The sequence below is a fragment of the Triticum aestivum genome, chromosome 5B (assembly GCF_018294505.1).
Source record: "Triticum aestivum cultivar Chinese Spring chromosome 5B, IWGSC CS RefSeq v2.1, whole genome shotgun sequence".
Classification (NCBI taxonomy): Eukaryota; Viridiplantae; Streptophyta; class Magnoliopsida; order Poales; family Poaceae; genus Triticum; species Triticum aestivum.
In genome coordinates this window covers 545,304,913-545,320,180 of record NC_057807.1, presented here as the reverse complement: position 1 = coordinate 545,320,180, position 15,268 = coordinate 545,304,913, and the positions used below count along the sequence as shown (strand labels likewise).

Here is a 15,268-nt window from a genome sequence, read left to right as displayed (position 1 = left end):
TGTATTTTTGTTTGTTTACAGTTTTCTTTGTTTTTTCATTTATACTTTGGACTTTTTGTTTTCCCACAGGGTTTCCTCAAGTTTTCTTTCTTTCGTTGTTTTTACACTGTTTTTTTTGTCTCCTCATTGGCTTTCCTCAGGATTTCTTTCTTACTTCATTTTTACTCCAGTTTTCTTTCTTTTTTCATTGTTTTTTCTTTCATTCTTCAATATTCTTTTGTTCTTTCTTTGTCTTCTTTCAGTTTTTTCTTCATTTTCTTTCTTTCTTAATTTTCTTTTGTGTATCTGACGGTTTTATTGGTTTTTGTCAGTTTTTTCTTCTTTTCAACACATCTCTTCATTTTTCATACATATTGTACATTTTTTATATACATTAGGAACATTTGTTTACACATGTTTAACATTTTTCAAATACATGATAATATTTTTTGATGTCTACGTTTTTCATACATGTTTTACATTTTTGTATACATATAAACATTTTTAAAATGTTTCACATTTTTCAAAAACATTTTTTGTAAGACCATGCTTTGATCTTTTTAACAAATACGTGTAAAATATATTTTTCAATACAATTGAACATTTCTTTTATGATAAACACATTTTTTCTGAACCATTCAAACTACTTTTTACTTTGTCCAATTTTTTTATATGTTCCAAACACATTTTTTGAAACTTGTCAAAAAAAAATTTAATGAGACATACATTTTTCTGAACTCCACAAATATTGTTCTTACAATGTATAAACATTTTTCATAGACTTTTCTACTTTTTTATCAACATTGTACATTTTTCTTACATATAAAAGCATGTATTCTATACATGTTTAACATTTTTAAATGCTAAATTAACACACACACACACACACACACACACACACACACACACACACACACACTCCAAAAATATATATGAGATTGACTATTCATGGTGAGGGATAGTTATTTTTCACCCCCCCCCCCTCTATTTTAACATCAATGCACCGTAATTTTATGTTCCGTAAATTTTCTCTTATTTCAAACATAAGAAAAGAATGTAAGAAAATATATATTCACCATAAAAAATATTTTATGTCATGTAAAATTACAGACGTAAAATTATAGTGTAAAATATACATAAAATAAATTTTTTTGGTCTTATGACCTATATTTTCCTTTTCCTATGCCAAACTATACATAGTGAATCAATATGAATGTAACTATTTGTATTTCAAATGTAATTTATTTATGAAACGATCGTGAAATTACCTTGGGTGAAGAATAAATTATTTTTCCCCTTGGGTGATGAATAGCTTCATTGTATATCTAAGTGAAAATAAAGCGAGAAATTTAAATGAAAAATAAAAAACTATTTGTTTTTTAGAAAACAAGGAAGTAACTTGATATCAGCAAGCGAGCGGGGCTACTGGGTTGGCCCTATACGTCACTTGCCTAAAATTTGGGGCAACGTCTGCGGGTGCTCGCTTCTGGGCTGCGGCCCAGGTAGGTGTTTGTTAGCTTCCCAGCTGTTTACTGACTTGCCTAAAAAGTTCATCGAATTTGAAAAAAGTTTGTCGGATTTGATAAAAGTTCATCGAATTCGAAAAAAAGTTCATCGAATTTAAAAAAAAGTTCATCAAATTTGGAAAAAGTTCATTGAATTCAAAAAAGTTCATCTAATATGGAAAAAGTTCATCAAATTCGAAAAAGATTTCATTGAATTTGAAAAAACTTCATCAAATTTGAAGAAAAATTTCATTGAATTTGAAAAAACTTCATCAAATTTGAAGAAAAATTTCACGAATTTGAAAAAAGTTCGTCGAACACAGGAAGAAGAAAAATAAAAACGAAAAAGAAAAGAAAAAACAAAAACAGAAAACAAAAAAGAAAGAATTAAAGATAGAAAAGGATAAAACTAGAACGTTCTATTGCAGATGGCGGGGTGGTTAACGCAGTGTGCAGTTTAGCAGGACGTCTCCGGTTCGAATTACTGCACTAGCAGACCTTTTTTGCGTTTCAAAAAAACAAAGAAAAAAAGCAAGATGGGCCAGCCCACCGGAGAGGGGAGGGGGGGGGGGGTGTATGCACCCGTTTGAGCGATGTACTGTAACGGGCGCAGAGGGCGCCGAATAGGAATTAGCGGGGCATAGCTCGTACCCCCCCCCCCCCCTCGCTCGCTGCTGTTAACATGAGCCGGTCCATTTCGAGGTTTCACCTCCAACCGGTTTTCGGAAGGTTCTAGAACCTTCGATGAACCTTTTTTTTCCTTTTTCTGTTTTATTTTCGTTTTTTCTTTACTTATACATTTTTATTTTACACTTTTTTCCAATTTCCGAAAATCTATTAATTTGTGATTTATTTTTTAAGTCATTAACTGATTTTTGGAATGATTAAAAAAATTTGTAACCATGAACACTTTTTATAACTCACGATTTTTTTTCGAAATTATAAACATTTTCTTAAATTTTTGAATACTTTTTAGAAATTTGTGAACATTCTCTTAAGTCATGAACATGTTTTTGAATTCATGAACATTTTTTCTAAATAATGAAAATTTTGAAACTATAGACTAAAATTTCAAAATCTTGTACATTCTTTTCCAAATTTGTGAACATTTTTTGAATTAGTGAACATTTGTTTTGAATCATGAACAATTTTTTCAAATTCATGAACATTTTTTGAAATAGCAAACGTTTTTAGAATCGTGACCATTTTTTCCAAATTCACGAATTTTATTTGAATTAGTGAACTTTTTTTTCAAATTCGTGAACATTTTTCAAATTAGCAAGAAGCTTTTGGAATCATGATCAAATTCGTGAACATTTTTCAAATTAGCAAGAAGCTTTTGGAATCATGAACATTTTTTTAAGTCCACAAACCTTTTTTGAACTAATGAACATTTTTTGAATCATGATTTTTTTTTTCAAAATCATGAACATCCTTTGAGTTTGTGGACATGTTTTACAAATTCTTGAACAATTTTTGAATTCCTGAGCATTTTTCTCTAATCATGAATGCATTTCGAAATCATGATTGTTTTATTAAAATTAGCAATTTTTTTTGAAATTTTAGAACTTTTTGATATCCCTAATTACTGAAAAAAAGGAAAAAAAGCAAGGCGGGGTCCCGGCCCGCACATGGTCCAGCCCAGCAGTGCGCGAGGGGGGGGGGGGGGGGGGGGAGCGCTCGCTTCTTCCGGAGCGTGTAGGTCGCCATATAGGCGCTCCCTAAAATAAAAGTTGTTTACTGACTTTGTTTTGCTATTTTTTTGTTTTATTATGTTTCCATTGGATTCGTTCTGGTCTTTTCTTTTTTCTATTTTGGTGCCCTTTTCCTTTCGTTTTATTCTTTTCTTTTATTTTTTGTGTTTATTTTCCTCTTTTCTTTTTTTGTGTATTATGCAAAAGGTTTACCTCATATTATGAAATATTCATCGTATATTAAAAAAATCACCATATACTACAAAATGGTTTACCATAGATTATAAAAATGTTCATAATATATTTAAATTTTTTAAAATATATTGCAAAACACTTCAATGTGTATTTCAAAATTGTTCAGCGTATTATTAAAACTTCAATGTATTTAAAAAAATTTCATCCTATATTATAACAGTTCAGTGTGCATTATAAAAATGTTCATCGAATATCAAGATTATGTTCAACATATACTACAAAAATGTTCAATGTATATTTAAAAATGGTCGCAATAAAAACCAACCGAAAAACAAGTTCGCTGGAACAGTTTTTTAACTTTTCGCTATGTCCCAAATGGGCTGGCCAAGCTGCCTTGCGCCCGGTGTGAAGGCTCCTCAATTTGACGCTCGTTGGCATCCTATAGGACCTCTCCAAAAACAATATACATTGCTTTTTCTTCGGGGCGGGGCGGAGCGGGGGGGGGGGGGGGGGGGATTTACACCGAGTGCCTTAGACCTTGTGTCCTCGCACAATGGGCACGCTCAGACGGTGCATGCTCAAGACTAGAGTTATGCAGATCAAAAGTGACCACAGACACATCGTTTGCAACGGGAACGCCACCTCTGACTAAAAGAATAATCCGGAATAAGTAGATATCAAACGTCAGTCATGGGGTTTAATCATATGTGAGATGGTAGCACTACTATCTTGCTAGTCATCCAACCACCCACAATGTAAATCACACTTCAATACTGTCACTCATGCCACTCATATTTTCTTAAATGTATTGAATGAAGCTTACTTAAAATAAACACACACCCTTATGGCCGTCTAGTGCTTTCCCTAACCTATGGATTAGCAAATAAAAACGCGGCCTCGTCATTTCCGTTGAGGTCAGTACATTCTTGTTGGCCGTACCATTTATCATACTGATTAGCCTGGAAGGGATGTGGACGTGCTTTACCATGCTTCTTGTTTCTCCTAAGCATCACGAGTCTTTGTGCTACCTCCCCCATATCTGGCCGGTCTTCTACATCTTCCTCGAGACATTCAATTGCTAGTTTCCCGATTTCTTCTACGACCAAGATATCTTCTTCAGTTACAATCTCCTTATCAAACATTGCCCTTCCACTCTTATCTTTCACATAAACTTTGCGGAACTCCATGATGAGGCTACAATTTTCATCGTATACAATTTTTCTCCTGGTAATAAGTTCCAATAGAACGACTCCAAAGCTGTAAACATCACTCTTTTGTGTTAAGAGGCCGGTTTTGATGAAGACGGGATCTATGTAACCCATGCACCCAACCACAATCTTGGTGAAATATTCATCGACTTTAAGCATTTTTGATAAGCCAAAGTCTGAGATCTTTGGTACTAACTCACCATCTAGAAGTATGTTGTCCGGTTTGACATCACCATGTCGTATGGATTGAGATGCGTACAAGTGCATGTATTTCAACCCCTCTGCAGATCCAATAGCAATATCCAAACGCAAGTCTATGGGGAGTTTTTGGTTTTCATTGAGATGGAGAATGTCTCCCAGACTCCCTTTAGCAGCAAACTCATACACTAGCATTGGAACATCCACCTCCAAGCAACAACCGTAGAGCTTGAGAATATTCTTGTGAATCATCTTCGATTGGATCAATACTTCCTTGGTAAATTCTTCCATTGTAGTTTCCTTCACCTGGATAAAGGACTTGACTGCTACCATGGCATCATCAGGAAGATATCCTTTATAGACTTCACCAAAGGCCCCTTTGCCAAGAAACTCTGAATGGTTATGTGTGATTTTATTTATTTCCTCCTTCGTGAAAATCTGTAAGGTTTCCACATTTTTCAGTATCAAGCCCCCATTCTTCTTGAAATATTCTCTCATTCTCTTCTTTTGCAGCATTAGGAGTGTCATAAGTAGGGCAATAGCCAGGAATGACAGACTCAAGATGGTGCCTACAAAGATCATATATGCCGTCATTGTTGACCATATAATTTTCATAGAAAGGTACGTGTTACCATTTTAAAGTAGTTAATTAAAGATCAACCTCTAGAATAAGCGTAGGTTTTTCATCCGACAAAGGATGAATTTTATGGGCTCAAAGTAGAACATCGAGTGAATACAAACACAATGGTCACTCGCCCGACCTCTGTAGAGCTAGGATTGACATAGTCAACACCAACGCACGCACATGAAAAGCACGCCAACAAATGGTAAAATCTATGAACAAAGTTATGCACAAACAAAAAAAACAACGATCAGACCGATCAGCAAACTACAATAATGACCATATCCACACGAACCATCTCATGGCACCACAAGGACGGCAAGGATCTTAAACAGCAACACCTTCGAAGAGGGAGCAATACTCAAGCGCCATCGTCACTGGATCCAACTACCAATGGCTAAAATCTAGTGTTTCATCCTGAAAAATCAGTCCGAGCATATCCGATAAATGCCTTCAGTAAGATACCAACGTAAAAACATCATCATTTGCTAGGTATTATAACCAACTCAGGTCAAACCTAGGCTTTCGCTCTGAGACTGGGTGCTCAAGTAGCACCACCATCAACGCCACCAATGCTTTGCCGCCATCACTTTCCCGTGATCCTAGCGGCTCCATGCGATGTGCACCCGCCGCAGCTGCACAACAATCCTTCTGCGTCAGGCCGTCATCCATTGTTTGTATCTCACTACCAAAGTAGATCACCGGATCTAGAGGGAGGAACCCTCAGGAAGACCTTTTGGTGGCCACCATATTCCATGGCGAGGCCACTGCCACATGCCGGAGTGTTCCCACAAGGACTAACAATGATAGCAGATCACACCATCACCCACTACCACCTCGCCGGAGAGAGCTCTGCCTAGCTCATCAACCATAGGTCCGGCACGGCCGGACGGCCGGAACTGGGGCACGAAAGGCAGATCACCATCGCAGACGTATGCCCGCGTGGAGAGCAGCCGCCGCTAGATTAGACACACACACCCGCTAGATCGGCGCAACGCCTCCCGGCCTAAGAATTGAGCCCACCAGAGCACGCCTGCCGTCACGCCTCCCGACGGGAAGCCACTCATAGGCCCGTCCCATCCAGATTCTAGCAAAGCCTCCCCCATGGGTCCCGCCTCCGCGTCATACAAAACGTGTTGCCCCGACGCCACCCTCTGCGAGGGCTTTGCCCATCTGGCACAAAAGCAACAGCGAGGATAGGATGAATGGAGGAGAGGGCACTGGTGGTGTCGGCCTGGAGGCGCCCCCAAGTCGCCAAGAGCGATGCAGGGGCTGATCCAATTTTTTGGGCGTCTATGGGCGTGTTTGGTTCCTTGTGTTGCATCTGGCCCGTATCCATCGTGCAAAATCTGGGTCGTTTGGTAAGCTGTATGCGCCTTTCATCCTGGCCCGGCGGATGCAAAAGAAGGCCTCTCAGCCAGGCCGAGGGGAACATAGGATTCCTGCGTATCTCTTATGCAGGCTCGTTCCTTCGTCTCCTTCCTCCCCCTTCTGCCTCTTCGTCACGCGCCGCCGCCAAGATCCAATCGACCAAGCGCCGCTGAATCCTTCTTCGTCAAGCACCACCACCTCCGTTCTCCTCTACCAAGCGTCGCCGTCGTCCTCTACAAAGCGCCGCCCCCGCCGCCCTTGTCAAGTGACGTCACCTCATTCACTGGTGAGTTTCCTCGACAAGCACGGCGGCCCCCGCTGCCATGTCAAGTGCGGCCATCTTCGTCCCCTCCACCAAGCCCCGTTGCCGCTCGCCGGATCCAACCGTCTGGAACCACCGAACCCCGGATCCCATCGCTCCACGCTGCTGCATATGCTCTGCCTTACGCATCAATTTCAGCAATATTCAGAAGAACTACACCTCGTACAGCCATGACGTACAAGTTCACCAAACACCAATCTTAGCTCAACTCTGCATCGGCTCAACCAGGCCGTGGTCACCCAGGTTCCCCCATGCAATGCATCCTAAAGCCACCCGGGCAACCAAACACGCCCTATGTGAATAGGGGCAACATCCAAGGCCGGGATCCATGGGACCGGGCACCTCTGACAGACGAGCAGCACATGAGAGGAGGACACTGGGACGAGGCCGGACTAGACCCGCGGCGGCGCCAACGAGACCTTAGAGCAAGTATAGTAGTACCTAGTTAGCCGGCTGTAGCGTATTCCATGTCAGCAAAGTCCTACGTGGAGCACTGATAAGTGAAGAGAGAGACTCAAGCCGGCGCTTGACGTACAGCCGGGCTATATCACGGTAAACAAGAGTGTACAGCCTGTATGGGAGCCGGATCCCCTGACGTACGGCCCCCTGCCGTTGGGCCGCTGATGGGTGGGTCCGGGCCCACACGTCAGTGTGTGGGCCGTACGTCAGACGAGCCGCGTCCGCCTGTATGTAGCCCGTGAGTGAGCTTTTAGCCGGCGTTTTACTCCCTACACCAATCATGTGTATTTTCCTGCCTCTCCTCATGGTGAATCCTTTGATATTGTAGCCAAGCTAATAGTCAGTCTATTATACAAACTAACTTTTTACAAAGACTTTAGATGACATGGCACAACTATATAGCCAGCAACAGGCTCTTCTATTAGCCATGCTCGGGAGGGGGGAGCTACGCTCGAGAGCACCTGCCGCTGTGGACCACCGTGAGGGGCATTGCCCCGACGGCGAGGGAGTGAGGAAGCGCTGGGGGGCTAAATAAAGGAGGGGCAGCGCTAGCACGGGGTTCCACGGTCTCGACATGGTTGCTAGCATTTTTTTTGTTAAAAAAGGAAGAGATAATCTATATCTATTATATGAATGATAATTTGTCTCGCTTCATTTAGGGATCTATCTACATTAATTTGGACCTGCATTGATGTCAGTATGCGGGCAATGCAGCAGCCATCATTGATGATTGTTACCACTTGGCATGTGAGTTTAGTTCAATTCGGTTTGAATTCTGTCAAGAGAAGCAAATGCTCTTGCTCATGAATTAGCTAGTGTAGCTAGATCTAAATTCTGTAGTGAGTGGATTGAAATTGCTCCTAATGAGCTTCTTCCTCTGTTATTTAAAGATGTAAGTGTTATCACCAATGAATAAAGAGGGAGTTTTAGTTGTCAATTTTTTTTTGGACCTGCATTGTCTTCCTAAAAGCATCTTCACTCGCACCCCCCAACAGGCCCTCTGAGGGCACTTTTTTATCGCCGACGCCAAAACAATCGGCCCAGTCGCGCCTCCAGAAGCCTAGTTTTCGCCGGATAGGGCCGGCGTACCCAGGCCGAACCCGGCGCGCTGGGGGCGCTCGGGGGTGCCGGGGTAAACGGTTTTGGCGCGAAAGCCGAGTGGGGCCACTGAGTCAGCGACCAGCCGTGTTCGCCGCCTTCATCGCCTTGGTTTCCTGCGGGGAATCAATGCCAAGGCCGTCGGTCAGCCTTCCATTGATTCCTCATGGGCGGCGCAGCGAAGGCGCGCCGCCGCACACCCCTTCCTCTCCCGCCACGCGTCCACACGTCTGCCGCCGCTTCGTCGCCCACCCTCTGCTATAAAAGCCGCCTCCACCCCCCTCCCCCGCTAGTGGCCACACATATCTCCCTCGCCGAAGCCTACTCTCTCGCCGGCGCCCCCCTATGTCCTCTGTCAAGCCTGCAGCGACGATGGGCGAGCGCTTCCTCGGCGAAGGTGCGGCAGCGAATGGCTTCGACCGCCGTACCCTCCACGAGTGGGAGGCCTACCTTCTCCAGGAGGCCAACTACCTGACGCCGCCGGACATGCGCGTGCCGGGCTCGTGGAGGCTCAGCGCGGGCAGTGTGCCCGTCCCCCCGCCATCGCTCGACGACAGCCGTCCCACTGAGATCGCATGGGTCCGGGCCTCCCTGCTCGAGGAGGTGCACGCGCGCCCGGAGTAATCCTTCACCAACCACGCCTTCTGGACGGACTACTTCCGGCGTCGTCACCAGGAGCAGGTCGCCTCCACCAACAACGCGGCTGTGCGGGGGCGCCACAACGCCGACGGCCGGCGGCTGTGGTGGGGTGTGCCGGGGAGCACCCTGCACGGCGTACTGGAGCATCTCGAGGGTGGCAACTAGCCGCCGCTCGAGTACCCGACGCCTCCTGCGGCCCCGCTCTTCCGCCGGAGAGGTAGCTCTTGGCTGCCGCGGCGCATGGCGGGCGCCTCATCTTCTCCTCCTCCTCGCGCTCCTCCGGCGCGGCGCTGCTCGCCGACGTCAAGTCCGAGCCCGTGGAGGTGCCGGAGCATCGCTGTAACCGTGGCGGCATCATCGTTACAAATGAGCCCCCGCCACCCCCCCCCCTCGCCGTCTCCACCAGGTCAAGCCGAAGAGGGAGCCAGCAACGCTGGCTACGCCAGTCATCTTCGTGAAGAAGGAGCACAAGGCCATGGCTGTCGCCGACGAAACCACCCTCAAATGGGCGTGGGACGACTACCTCCGCAAGGAGATGAAACGCAAAGCCGCGCCCTGGAGGAGATAGCCACTCGGCGTCGCGCCGCAACGAGGGCGGCGTCATCGTCCTCGATGACAGCAACGACGAGGCACCGCCGCCCACCCAGCCCGTCCGCCAAGGCGACCCAGGGCAGGGCTGCAGCAAGGACGGCGTCGGCGGCGACTACACGACCTTGTACAGTCTCCTAGGCATCTAGAAGGCTCGGGTCGGCGGCGGAGGCGGGCGGGCGGCGGCTTTGTTTTATGTTTTTTAGTTTTCTTTCAAATTGTGTACAAATATCGCCAGAGCTATGCATGAATTTCGCCTAAATTTCCTTCAATGTTTCGCTGAAACCGTTTTAAGAAAAGCCGCTAAGGGCCTGCTTGGGGCGGCGAGTGGGGACACGACCGCCCCCAAGGCAATTTTTTCGCCGGCTCGCCCCCAGGAGGCACTATTTCAGGCACTGGGGGGCGCCGAACGAGTGGAGATGCTCTAAGCCTAGTTATAGTGGGGAGTAACTTAGAGTAGTGTCATGCATCTGACACTAGTCCTTGTTAGGACATTCATAACGCAAAGTAACATAGAAATAGTATCGTAGATGATTGTGTATATTACATTGTAGACTCATTTTGCTTTGGGTAGCGTTATGTTACTCCAAACACTTCTTTCCTCATAAACTATATGCCACATAAGCAGACTTATGTTGGAATGCACTATATTACTTACTAAGTTACTCCCATTATGACCAGCCTAAGCCTCCTCGCAACAAGGCGCAGGGCAGGGCACTACTCTCGATCTAGTTTTCCAAATCTGGTGGTCGTGGGCTCCTGCGTTGTCGGGCCTAGTGCGGGTCTTCTATGGTGTGGGGTGCTGGTGATGACGGCCCGGCTAGTGGATTGAGGTTGCCGGAGCGTGGCCATGGGTTTGGTGGCGGTGGCTTCGACCTAGGGGAGGTGTGTGTCTGGGCATGACAGGTCGAGGGATCCAGTCGCTAGATTTGAGCCGACCTTGACGTGGTCTGCGGTGGTTGGTTGGTTGCGGTCGTTAGTCTACCGTGTGGGCTGTAGGTGGTCGAGACATCTCCGGGAGAAATCCTCTTCTCCGACACGACCGACAATCAAGCGTCATGGTGGAGGTGGGCTCTTCCCTCTCCTAGCAGCCTTGGCTCCAGAGGGAAATCTCAGATTCTCTGGATTAGGTGATACAGGCGTCCTCACGTCTCTCTCCTCCTCGGGGGAATTGTCTTGGAGCCGGCTACCCTAGGAGACTGGTTGTTGTTTGTAGTTGGTTTGCGTGGTTTGTTGAGGTCAAGGGCGTCGACGTCTTTTTGGCAACGATGATAGCGTCAAGATGAGTAGGCTCGAGGCTCGGGCTCTGTTAGTTTGCTCTTTCCGACGTGTCCGATGTGCTTTTCTGTGGTCTGGTTGGCTGTTGTAGACTCAGAGTTGAGGTGGATGGTGTCCAGGTGGTGACGATGACAAGCACTGGTGTCCGTCTACAGAGGACTCGTTAGCGCAAGTCCTACATATTTCCCTCACGATGATCGTCGTCAAAGTTGGAGTTGTCGTTCGTTGGCGCGTGTGGCCAACTATTGGCATGTGCTGCCATGGTCTATGTGCATCTATTTGCAGGCTAGCTTCTTCAACGGGGTTCTCCGGTGAAGTCGGAGTTGCTTCTTCAATGGGGTTATATGGGGGAAGTCGGAGTCACTTGTTTCATGTACTTTATGTTGGTTGATTTGGATTGGTCCAAATCGATAATTTAACTAAAAGAATAATTTTGCTAACCGCTCGTGTCTAATTTGTTCTATATGAACTGGTCAGAACGATAGCGGAAGATATATTTAAACGTTGTACATATATTTTTATGATATATTTTGTTCAATATATTTTCGAACGGAGGGAGTACGAAACAAGAAGAGTTTAGTTGTATATGTACATACCTATGGCAACCTGTGCTGCAAGGGGGAACCTTGGAATGCAGGGAATACTTTTTGGGTCGTCGCTCTGATAACCTGGTCGACATCTGCATTTGTAATCTCCTGGTATGTTTTCGCAATTGCCGTCACAATGATACTTATCCGGAAAATCACATTCATTGATATCTGTATGTTGCACAAGAGTGGATTAAGGCACCATCAGTGTGTAGAGGCATTGGTGCCACTGAGGTGGGATATACTTATTGCCTCTAAGCTTACAAAATGAAACGCAGTGTATAGATCTGAGGCTGCCTCTTAAATGAACCCTATCACTTCCATAGATTACCTTACCAGGGTGGGCCTAATTAAATAGAGTAAAAAATAAAAAAGTACTACTCCCTCTGTCCAGGTGCATTAGGCACCTAACGAAATCCAGGAATTCCTATAATGTAAGGCACTACAATTAGCTAGCACGGTGTGGAGTAATTAATTTTATAAGTCCAACCCAGATAACAAGGCACATACGGCCAGTCATTGCAAAGGGCCACTGCATGCAAGTCCCAACACATAATTGCTGGACGTGCATGCAAACGACCACACACCATGGTTGGATGCCCAAGTGCATCTCCCCACTAAATACACATATAAAGCCGCGCTAATTAATTTTGACTAGTCCAGTCCATACGCGCCTAGATCGCGCTGCACCTTCTTAGGTGCCTTATGCACCTGGACGGAGGGAGTACTGAACAAATTTTATCCTAAGAAAGATTCTCAAGTATTCTTTTTTTAAGTATGGTGAGCTCACATACGTTAGTTAATAGAGGTTGCTGCTGGCCCAATGAATGATTATTTTGGAGTTTATCAATGATGGGGTATAAAACAGGATTATGCATCAATGGAGGTCTTTATACTGGAGCTCTTTGTTATTGTTTCTTTCTACATTGTTCTTAATAGCGGGTAGATTACATCAACCACCAAAATGTCCCTAAAAAACCTACCCAAATGGAAATCAAAACCTTTCATGGTTCAAAAACATTGAATATTAGAGGTGATGTACGCTAGTTTTTTTTGTGTGTGTTAGAGGAAGCAAACTGCAATTTGCTCCCTCCTTAGCGACTTGATAAATTATGGTGCATAAATGTTCTCAAAAGTCAAGCTATGCAAAATTTGATCAATTTTTTTGACAAAAATAATTTGTAAACAGATATTTTTCATTATAAACCTTCCAAGGAGGAAAAGAAGGCAGGTTTAGAGGCAGCAAAATTTATAGACCGTGGATGCTCTTAGGACAGATACTCTGTATGAAGCTATCAGGCGGCCAGCACATATGACATGTATGCATGACAGTTAATAATATAAATTCGATTCTTTGAATTAAACATAGTAATTTCTCGGTCAATTGGTGGTGGGGGTCTATCAAGATATTCTCAACATTTTATACTCTTTGTGTCTAGATAAGAGCGACGACTTAGAATTAGGTATGTTTGAAACAGTAGTATGAGAAATAACAACACCATACTAGTATGTAATTAATTTGGACATGATACACATTTATAATTATGAAATATAATTTTATTGCGGGAAATTAAGAAATATACTAGTAGTAGCACACTAACCAGTACATCCTTCGGGAAGGTAGGCGTTGCCCTCGTAGCCATTGCCGCACTTGCAGGTGTAGCCAGTCCCATTGGTGGAGCTCATGACGCACACACCGAGAGAGCTCTTGCAGGCGTACTCCGCGGCTGTTGACTTGGCCGCGTCGGCACAGGATGCAGCGGGGACGCTCCCGTAGTCGCGGATAGCCCAGTCCAGCCACACCGGCACGGTCCAATCCACTACATCTCTGATCGGCTTTAATAGATCCGACCGCCGGAAGGTGTAATTGGTCTTGTCGACGAGGAAGGCGAAGTCGCATGGGCTGTAGTCAACCACCTTGGAGTGGTTCAGATCGTCGAACCTAAACAGACCGTCAGTGAGCCCCGGCGGGATGTCGACGTGGCAGCACCCGACGCCGGCGCACACGCCGTCCCGCATGCTCGCGGGGCCATTGCAGTAGGACATGCAGCCTGTGTGGAAGCCGTATAGGCTTGTCCAGGGGCCCCCGCTACCTGGCTCGGCGATGCGCCTGCTTGACGCCATGCCCATGGTCATGCACCCGAGGACGACGAACATGTTCCGCGTGTTGGAGATGCGGTACACGCCGTCGCCGTGCATCCCCCACAATCCGCCGTAGCTGGAGACGTGGGCGCCATCCTGGCGGGAGCTGTAGCACTGGAACCCGATGGGAAGCATTACCTGCAGCTCGGCGGTATCGATGGAGAGGTGCACGACCTTGATGGTCGTGTTGGCAAGAAGCGGCAGGACGGGGCTGCCGCCGCCGTCGTCGTTGCAGGTGATCTCGAAGCCCTCGCGGAAGCAGCCGGGGCCGATACCGAAGGGGTAGGGGATGTCGACGCCGCGGCAGCTCGCCTGACAGCTTGGCTTCAAGGTCTGACCGGCGATCGGGATGGTTGGCAACGCCGCTAGCAGCAGCGCTGGAAGCAAGAACGACAACGCCATTGACATTGATTGATGCGAGCTAATGGATACCAATCTTTACTTCTGCACTTAGTAGCTACAGTACCTCGACTACTTAACTACTCCAAGTTGCCATGTTGATCTACTAGTTTGGTGTCCAGCTAGTTAGACGCATCACACGCCGAGACCTTTCCGAAGAGTTAGTTGCTAGAAAAAAAAAGGTGAGGGATATGTTATTATCTGTTGAGTGTTGACAACTACTCTAACAATAATCTAATTTTTTGACAATTCACAACAATAATCTAATAACCACGTTCGCATATGAAGTGAGACCATTTCTCCAAAAGACTAGCAGCTAGCTTGCATCTATTCAACCAATAGCCTCATAAATCATAACAGTACCGTCCAATTGTTCTATATTAATAATCAGCTAATTCAAATATAGTACTATCATTGGGGAATCAAAATGATCGCCTAAAGATGCTCAAATTAATTTAAGTTCTAAAGTCCTCTTAACAAGAATCACGACAGACAGATCGTAGATGTGGCATATACTGGATTACTGGTTAAGAGATAAAAGCATTCCAAAATTGTTGGGATATGACTATTAGGTATGACCCGCCGAACAGGGTTGCAATCTTCATGGCCGGTACACAGCCTGAGCAGAATTCTTCAAATGCAACAGTGATATGTCTCCAATGTATCTACTTTTCCAAACACTTTTGCCCTTGTTTTGGACTCTAACTTGCATGATTTAAATAAAACTAACCCGGACTGACGCTGTTTTCAGTAGAATTACCATGATGTTGTTTCATGTGTAGAAAAAAAAAGTTCTCAGAATATCCTGAAAATCCTCGGAGGCACTTTTTGGAAAATATAAAAAATACTGGAGAAAGAATCAAGACCAGGGGGCCCACACCCTGTCCACGAGGGTGGGGGGCGCGCCCTCCCCCCTTGGGCGCGCCTCCCTGTCTCGTGGGCCCCCTGAGGCTCCGCCGACCTCAACTCCAACTCCATATATTC

General features: G+C 45.4%; 1 protein-coding gene across 1 annotated transcript; it reads right to left on the bottom strand.

Moving 5' to 3' along the window:
- Nucleotides 1-4,197: 4,197 nt before the first annotated feature.
- On the bottom strand, nt 4,198-14,287 carry LOC123115001 (wall-associated receptor kinase 2-like). The gene is made up of 3 exons (XM_044536321.1): nt 13,345-14,287; nt 11,753-11,914; nt 4,198-5,348 (listed from the first exon to the last, which is right to left on the bottom strand). Exons 1-3 carry the CDS (start codon nt 14,285-14,287, stop codon nt 4,243-4,245), a joined length of 2,211 nt encoding a protein of 736 aa, XP_044392256.1. The 3' UTR covers nt 4,198-4,242.
- Nucleotides 14,288-15,268: the final 981 nt, after the last annotated feature.